The sequence below is a fragment of the Macrobrachium nipponense genome, chromosome 16 (assembly GCF_015104395.2).
Source record: "Macrobrachium nipponense isolate FS-2020 chromosome 16, ASM1510439v2, whole genome shotgun sequence".
Classification (NCBI taxonomy): domain Eukaryota; kingdom Metazoa; phylum Arthropoda; class Malacostraca; order Decapoda; family Palaemonidae; genus Macrobrachium; species Macrobrachium nipponense.
The window spans coordinates 57,452,750-57,461,906 of record NC_087209.1 but is presented as its reverse complement, the minus strand read 5'-3'; the positions used below and the strand labels follow the sequence as shown (position 1 = coordinate 57,461,906).

Sequence of the window (9,157 nt, the reverse complement as noted above, 5' to 3'; positions counted from 1 at the left end):
GCAGATATGATTGCATGAATGAATTAGAAAATACTTCCTATAATATCATTCATTTCCTATATCATCACTCATTCACCCTTTAGTACCTCTACTTTTAACAAAAATAGTTTGGGGAGGGTGCAACATAGTGTTTCACCTTCAACATTTTATTACATTAAGTAAGCTGAAGTGTACCATTTTAATTAATGAAAAAAACTGGTAGATTAAATCAAGTGTTTGGGGCCAACATAAGAGTTGTTGGAAATAACAGCAACCAGAGGTCAACATTCATGAGTGATTTTTCATTATTTCACAACTTGCCAAAGAAAATGGTATACATGTCTGCTGGTCACGTCAACATACAATGGAGAATATTGATAATACTGAGTTTTTCAAGATAATACATGATTGAATATAACAAGGAGTTTACCATGGGTCAGGGATGAGTCCTTTACGAGTAATGAGGGCTGCTACACTTGAGAACAGAAAGGATGATGACCCTTGGGTCAAATTTGAGAAATGATTGGGAAAGACATGAGTGAAAGTCAGCATACACAAAAGAACAAAGGGTGCACAGAAAACTTGCTGTCTGGAAAATTTATGTGACTCCAATGAACTCACAGTAGGGGTGAATCTAACATTTTTTTTTAACAATTTGAAAGCTAATGAGCAAGCAACAAAAACTATATAATCCCAGTTCAAACAAAACTAGAAAACCGAAGGAATAAGAAATTAGTAACCAAATGTAATGGTGTTAAAAGTCCAAAAGATACTGCTGGGAAATTTTCATGCTGTCTAAAACTGACTGCACAAGGATCAAGTGACTCAGATTCAAAGTCAGTCCTATACCACCAAATGGTGTAGGAGACTGCATACTAGGTCACAGGATACCACATTAATATAGCCAGCTCCTTTCTGAATATGTAACTTGCTGCTGTTCTAATCACAAGTTCAAATCCTATCAATCTTTGAGATTTCTTTCTTCTTCTTCTTTGTATGGTGTTTTTACGTTGCATGGAACCGGTGGTTATTCAGCAAAGGGACCAACAGTTTTACGTGACTTCTGAACCACATTGAGAGTGAACTTCTATCACCATCAATGGAATGCCTGAGAATCGATCTCGTGGCCACAGAGGTAGCAAGCCAACACCACACCGACCAGGCCACTGAGGCGCTATCTTTGAGATTTCATTCTACCCCATCTTTCAGTTGTTGTCAACTACACCTATCCACAACTTCCTCTCTGATCAGATCTTCACACAGCACTTGAGGCATTAATCCCAGGATTCTCTTCTCACCTCTTTTTAAAATATCCTTAATTTGCTTAGTAATGACCATGTGTCTGCTGTATGAACGCATAAAAATTTCATATATGAAAGTTATATTTCTGTTCTGCTCATTACTGGGACATTCTATTTCCCACTAATATAGAATATAACACCAAAATATTTAGGAGACCTCCTAAGGATATATACTGCATCACTGAATGCATAACAGTATGTAAGAGTTTAGATGAATATGGGTTAATGAGGCCAAAATGCAACAAAGATATTGGAGAACAGACTTTGGTATTTCTAAGGAAGAGTTCTACATGGGGACATTGTTCCTTAGTGGAAATATTTTTACTGCACAATACAGAAAATAGTGCATAAAATGCCATACGTACAGGTAAGATATCTTGAGGAATTTACCAAAGGCCAAGCACTGACACCTATGTAATCATTCAACTTTGAAATAAAATTTGATAATAAAAAAGTTTGACAGGTGTAACAGGAAAAGTTATAAAGTAAGATGGAAGAAAGAGAATATGAAAGGAGGTATAGTAAAAGGAATGAAAGATGTTGCAGCTACGAGCTTGAGGTATGCTGCACAGAACCATAAGTAATGTCTACAGTACACCGCATGAAGTGCATTAAAGGCACTAGCCCCTTCAGGAGTTATTTGTTTTAACATTAATCCTCAAGGGACTCGTACAAAATTGGTATCCCACAGACCTTTTCTACTCCAATAGTACATAAACAAAAGACTATAAATTTCTCAGATTATCTGGGTAAACTTGAGATGTTACCTCACTTGCACAGCATCATATACCTTATTTTATATCACTGTCAAGAAATTACATATATAAACAAAATCTCAATGAGGAGCTTTCCTCAGAATTATCTGGACTTGTAGGTGGACTGCACAAAACTAGGTTATAAATCAGAACGTTGCTCGATAACATGTAAATTAAATAAATATACCATAATCATAAGCCTAGCCCAGGCTAATTACCATAACCATTTACTGTGCTTGCCTGGCCTTTAATGCTTTTCTATAAAAAGAATGTTAGGACAGCCTAGCCAAACAAAGTCTACAGGATAAGTGTTTCTGTTACTAATACTGCAAACACCAAAGGACAACTGATGAAAAGTATGACAGTCAACTCAACAATACATTTAGATATTAATGAACATAAAAAGCTTCATCAAATTTTGTAAGCATAAAGATATGCTTTCAACACGTTCCAAGAACCTCTTGAACCTCCTTCTAAAAACACTCGGGCAAGATAATACTGCTTGACAAACCTATTCTTTAATTCTCTATTGGCATAATTAAATGTTTTTATGATGAGTTTGAAAGTTTCCCAATGAAGTTCCAGATAATCTACTTCCGATAATTCCCATTTTTACTTCACAATAGGACAAAGGGTTTTGAACATGCTACTTCAGTGGTTAAAATGGATTTTACATATGCATGTTCGTTACTGAAGTTCCAATAGCTCACATTCAATAATACATGCTTATTGAAACAGTACTTACACTTTACGTAAAACTTTAACTATCTTTGAACCACATTTATAGGTGGTAGCCCAATTGAAATTTCTATTATAATCAAGGAACAACAAAAATGTGACTCACTAAATTTGTTAGCAGCATACAAAGATTTACACTTATTTAATCAAAATCTCCAACCCCTCACCCCCCCCAGGATCCTACAAAATAAACTCTGTAAGCATCCTGTAAAAGATACATTACATGATTCAGAAGCAGGAACAAAGGACCAACCAAACTCATGGCAAATAAGGTTAGACTTCAAGCCTACAAAGCTATGTCCTTGCCTAATCAGACCTTACCTTCCTAACCTAAATTAGGGTGTCATGCCCTAACCTGGGCTCCCGCCCCCCAACGTAATAATAAACATCAGAAAGGCCTGATCCCACCATTCTGCAAACTCCCCACCAAAAACTTTAGCAAAGGTTGATGAGGTATAGAAGTGGCCTGGTTATTTCGTACAATGCAATTCTAGGTAAGTTAGGATGCATCCCTGTAGGTATCAATACGACATGTTGCAAGGTTAGGATAGGGTGTCCTAGTGGGGTCACAGGCCAGGTATTAAACAGCATCCTAGGTAACACTAGGAAGGAGGTTTATGATATAGATTTGGCTACCCCTACAAATATAGATACAAATACTACAAACTCTTGCAGGAACGGTTAGTTTCGTGGGCCAACCTTACCTTCGACCAATTTTCTTGTCCAAACCTACCACTAAATGGCAGTAAGTTCAAACAAGGAAATTGGCAGAAGAAAACACAACCAAATTGACGGCGAAACCAAATCAACAACAAACAATGTAGCAGTGAAAGCTTAATAGAAACGGTAAAGGGGGACCTTTTCGTATCCAGGGTTTTTGAGTGGGGGGATACGGATACGAGTAGCGGTGATCACCGAAAGATTAATAGAAGTGGTTAAGAGGGACCCTGTTGGGGAACTGAGGTTTTTGGGTGGGGGGAAACGGATGAGTGGCAGTGATCGCCGAAAAATGGGTGGGGGAAAATGGATATTGGTGGTGACCTAACCCAACGAACCCACCTAAACCGACTTACGGTGCCAAACGAACCAACCTAACCTGACTTACAACACGTGCCCTAACATGGCCCGGGGGGGCTTTGCCCCCCCTGGACCCCCCAGTATGGTAGCAATGATTGTGACCTAACCAAACAAACCAACCTAACCTAACTTGAGGCGCCTGCCCTAAACTGGCCAGGGGTCTGGACCCCCCAGTAAGGTAACAAAGGTTGTAACCTAACCAAACGAACGACACTAACATGACTTAGGGCACAAAACTGTCTTCCTCTTTCACGAGGTTCATTGTTCCCTCTTTGCATTGTTCACATTGACCACTAAAATTGCCTAAAAGGTCACTTTCAAAAAGGAACGAGCGTAACCAGGTTAGCAACGTGCGACGGATGAGGACTAGACGGCGAAGCCATGTTAACTACTTTGAATGGTCGCGGGTCGTGGTAGGTCTTCCAGGTCGAAGGGACTAGTTATCTGTGCGGATGGATTTGGTGGTTGTACGGCCCTGGAAATTGGCTTGTGAAGCTGGCCCGCAACAGGTAGATCTAGGGTACCTATCCACGGCGGCCCAGACTATGGCAGTTGCTGTTTTTCTATGCAGTTTTACCTACTGAACAAGAATTTGAAGTAATATTTATTCGGACGACTCTAATTTACCTTTGAACTCTATCCTACGGAAGGGGACCCTCATTGGGAACCAGGGTTTTGGGTGGGGACAAAATCCCAACTCTATCCTACGGTAAGGGGGACCCCAGTGGGAACTGGGGTATTGGGTGGGGAGAAACCACTTGGGGGAGGTTTTGCCGTGTTATTGTGGTATTTCCCATTTTTTATGACATTTAAAATACGAAATACAATCGAAAATAAGAGATAACAAAAGCATCGATAGTGGAGCTGTTTCACATCCAAATCCCATCTACTACTACTATTACAACACCGAACCCTACTACGCATGCGCCCATTCTACTGCGCATGTGCTAGTTGTAAGGGAGCTTTTGTTCTAAATGCAGACTTCTTAGTGAGGGAAAAAATGGGGGTGTACGGGAGGGGTACATGTATTTAGCCAATCACATTGCAGTTATACCCCTACATTGCTATAGGACCGAGTGAAGAATTGGGGGGTATCCCTACATTGAGTTACATAAATTCATTTTCCTAATTTGTTTTTAATCATTTTGCCATAAATACCTTTAAGTATTAAGTTATAATTGAGGACAGACACCTGAAAATGCCTACGTGGTTGGACTAGAAGTGGGTGTTAGGACAATTCGATACCTAGGCTACCTTCCTGTCGGTTATGTGAAATTGCAAGTTGCTTGGGATATTCCATACATGATTTATACATAACTCACTCCCTCCCCTTCCCAGTATTCATGCCCGACTGTTTGCGTTACATCATTAAGAATACATTTCATACCCATAACAATTCCTTTGTTAAAATTTGACCTTATTGGAACATCTACTTATATATATTCCATTATATCCTTTTACACACATTTCAATTTACACCCTTTTCTCAATTCTCTTTTCATTATCCACCTCTGTCTATTTTAAGCTCATAATTTTACAATCTTTTCTCACCCATAAAAAATTTTTGGATAAAATTTTACTAATTATTAGAGCATTTTCATTGGTTATATCTTAGGCTACCTTCAAGTTTGTCTTCCTTTACGGTGGGGGGGATATGGGGGGCTCTGCCCCTCCCCCCGATCAGATAATATGTTCTACTAGGTTAGGTTAGTATGTTAACCTATATGTTGTTCTTCCTTCAAGTTTGTCTTTCTTGAAGGGGGGTACGGCCCCCGATCAGGTAACACGTTCTGCTAGGTTAGGTTAGGTTGGTGAAGTTAGGTTGGTTATATTTTAGTCTACCTACAAGTTTGCCTTCCTTTACCGGGGGTACAGGGGAGGGGGGGAGCCCCTTGGTCAGGTAATATGTTCTGTTAGGTTAGGTTAGGTTGGTGAATTTAGGTTGGTTATATCTTAAGTCTACCTTCAAGTTTGTTCTACTAGGTTAGGTTGGTTAGGTTAGTATGGTAACCTATATGTTGACCTTCCTTCAAGTTTGTCTTCCTTTAAGGGGGGGCAACAGGGGGGGCTCTGCCCCCCAGTCAGGTAACATTCTACTAGGATAGGATAGGTTAGGTTAGTTTGGTGAAGTTAGCTTGGTTATATCTTAGTCTACCTCCAAATTTGTCTACTTTTACTGGGGGGGGGGGGTACGGGTGGGCTCTGCCCCCCGGCCAAGCAATATGTTCTACTAGGTTACGTTACACAACATTTCATTGCAATATTTCCTTTAATAATATACACAATACCTTAGATTTCATAGAAATTAAAGACATTACGTTTTACGATTTTACAGAATTCTCATGGTCTCTTCAACTGGCCCCCCTGATTTCTTGCACTGACTGTCCATTACAATATCCTGTTCACATATGTGTTACGCATTATTGCACATTTTTTTTTCCTTTTCTGAAAATACGATGTTAGTTTCCACATACGTATGAAATCATGCCCCTCATTGCAATACTATTTCCTTTAATAATATACACAATACCTTAGGTTTCATAGAAATTAGACACACTACATTTTACAGAATTCCCATTGTCTCCTAAACTGGCCCCTCTGATTTCTTGCACTGACCGTTCATTACAATACCTTGTTCACGTATGTGTTACGCATTATTGCACATTTTTTTTTTCATTTTCTGAAAATACGATGTTAAGTTTCCACATACGTATGAAATCATCCCCCTCAATGTACCCACCCACAATTCTTCTGACCAATCAGAGGCCTTGTCACCAATGCGTTGCCGATACCTACATTCACCAGATTAAGTAATTTGCGTTTTAAAATCATTTAGCAAGAAACATTCACAGTGTTAACACCCCACACCCAATATTTTCAAAGTGACCGTGTTTCACCAGTAATAGTGTTAAATATTCTGTTATGATATACGGACATCGTAATATAATTTTGGGAAACCTATGTGTGTTCGTGATTCGTTTGGTATTTGGCCGAAAATCTGTTCAAGATTCAAGATGGGCAGAGTTTCAAGAACCGGAGACGAGGACGGGATTCGGCATACCTAAGTTCGTACCTGAATTGTACTATCTGGCCCTTTTAGGGTAAAGTTCCCTAACTATATTCCCGTATTGTTAGAACAATTGTAGTTTAGTCATTTTCAGTTAGGAGTGATAGGTTTTGTTGGTTAGTTATCATAAATTGCCACATCCACTACCCAATGACCCATCGTCGTTTAGCCAACTCGTACCTCCTGTGCCCCCAGTACCCCGCCTTCCCCCCAGTGAACATATGGCTCCGTGGTGGTTGCGGAATTCAAACATGCCGGCTGTGTTTACACTTCGCTAAACACTTGGTAGGTCGGTCTATAGAACTGTTCCACGGCGATCTAGACTATGGCAATTGAAGTTTTCCTATGTTATTTTTACTTGCTTTACAAGAGTTGAAGGGAATATTTTTTTCGTTCTACTGGGATTAAACTTTAATTTACCTTTGAACCCGTACGTCGACCCATTGGTACCGTCATGTAGTCTTCAAAGGTAAATTACAGCTTAGTTACAGTTGTATGAATAAATATTAGTTTCAAATCTTGTACAGCAAGTAAAATAACATAGGAAAACGTCAATTGCCATAGTCTAGGCAACCGCGGATTGATTCTGTAGAAATAACCCGCATAACTGTAAACAACCTCTCTTGCACTTTATAGGCTAGTATCTTTCACATGTTTCTTTCCTAGCAACTGTTACTGATCAGGCTACATACTATCTGAACCACATATTCAATCATGTTTTTCTTGCGCTGCATTTCTACCATTCCCATTGGTCCTATTCACTCGTTTTGTAGCTTTGCTCAAACCAAAACTTGCAGTTTTCTATTGTGCACCCCCAGTGAATAAACGGTGAGATACAGATCTACCTTGTTTGTTCCTACCTATTTGTAACTAATTTATCCATGTTAAAAGGCATTTGCCATTTTTTTAACCACCTGGATACAAAAATAACTGCTACATTGATTATCCAGGTAGAATGAGAAGCATGGAGTCATGGGATACTTTGGGGGGGGGGGGGGTGCAAGCACTCACGGCCAGGTTAGGTAATTAGGCTAGTTGGAAATGTAGGCTACCTTTGGCTAGTGTATTAGACTTCATTCCTGGAAATAAATTAGGCCTTTATTCAACCTAGGCAAATCATAATGAGAGTAGCAATCCCAAAACAGAGCCAGACCTACTATAAATGCAAAAGCTAACCATAACACCCTACGCTAAGCCAGAATAATAATACGATGAAACAACAAACCACAACAGAAGTGGCATGTCTGCTTGGGATATAATTTGCAAGTGTCCGATGCCCTAGCCTACCCAACGATGCCAGGGGCTTCTCAAGCAAGCAAGGTAGCTATAGGTCAGTCACAAGTAGTCAAGTCAGCGAGTCCATTATGAGTCAGTGAGTCCAGCAGGAGGAAGGCGCCCTCGCCTGCCTCCCCCAGAGGCCCGAGTCACACCTGTCCAAAACACACACACACAAACACCACCTCCTCCAACTTCGAAGTCACATTACAATTCCCCTGGGTAAGGTAGAGTAACAACCGCGCCCACACACACACACACCCACGGCACACCTCGGCCGCCCTTTTACCGGGGAACACGCCCGCAGCACATCCTCCGAGGGGCGCCGCACGTCTCTCGGTGGGGAGGAGAAGACGACGTCGAGGGTGAGGGGGGGGGAAATTTGTTTGTGTTTTGGGCGAGTCCGCCGAGGACGAGGTCCTCTCCTGCCTGGTTCCTCCTGTGGTGGCTGCTGCTGCAGCCGCCGCCGCCCCCGATTCACGCCCGAATATTTCGGCTAAGGACACTTGTAGCGACTCACCCGTCTCATCTCATGTCACATTATCCACGCACGGGTCTGACGGGGCACGGTTTCAGGGGCATCAGCGGGGTTTTATTGCCTTGAAAAATAATAAATGATAAGCCATCGTCTCGCAGACTCTGCACATAAATATGGCCGAATAACCAACTTACCCATAATGCCCTGTCACCTTTCGAGGTCCCCCTTCACCCCCTCCCGTCCTCTCCCCCCTGAGTCACATATAGGTTCCTCCCCGGGGGTCTAAATAAGCCCACCCACCCGCCAATTTTGAATTTGGGGTTCTGGATTAGGTGCATTATTGTAAAAATAAGGTTATTCCTTCCTCCGGTTCGTGGATGGGAGGAAATGGGCGATTTTCTCGCGTAGATTCGCATAAAACATTTTGGACGAAGATGGCGTCTGCGGTGAGAAATGATTTACAAGAGGATTTTTCCTTTACTATCCA

General features: G+C 41.1%; 1 protein-coding gene across 1 annotated transcript in view; it reads right to left on the bottom strand.

Moving 5' to 3' along the window:
• LOC135195728 (rho-associated protein kinase 2-like) overlaps positions 1–8,903 on the bottom strand; it is a 166,614-nt gene extending 157,711 nt beyond the window's left edge. The window contains 1 exon segment of the mRNA XM_064222155.1: positions 8,865–8,903. Coding sequence (XP_064078225.1) covers positions 8,865–8,868 — 4 coding nt within the window. The 5' untranslated portion in view covers positions 8,869–8,903.
• Between the last annotated feature and the right edge of the window lie 254 nt (positions 8,904–9,157).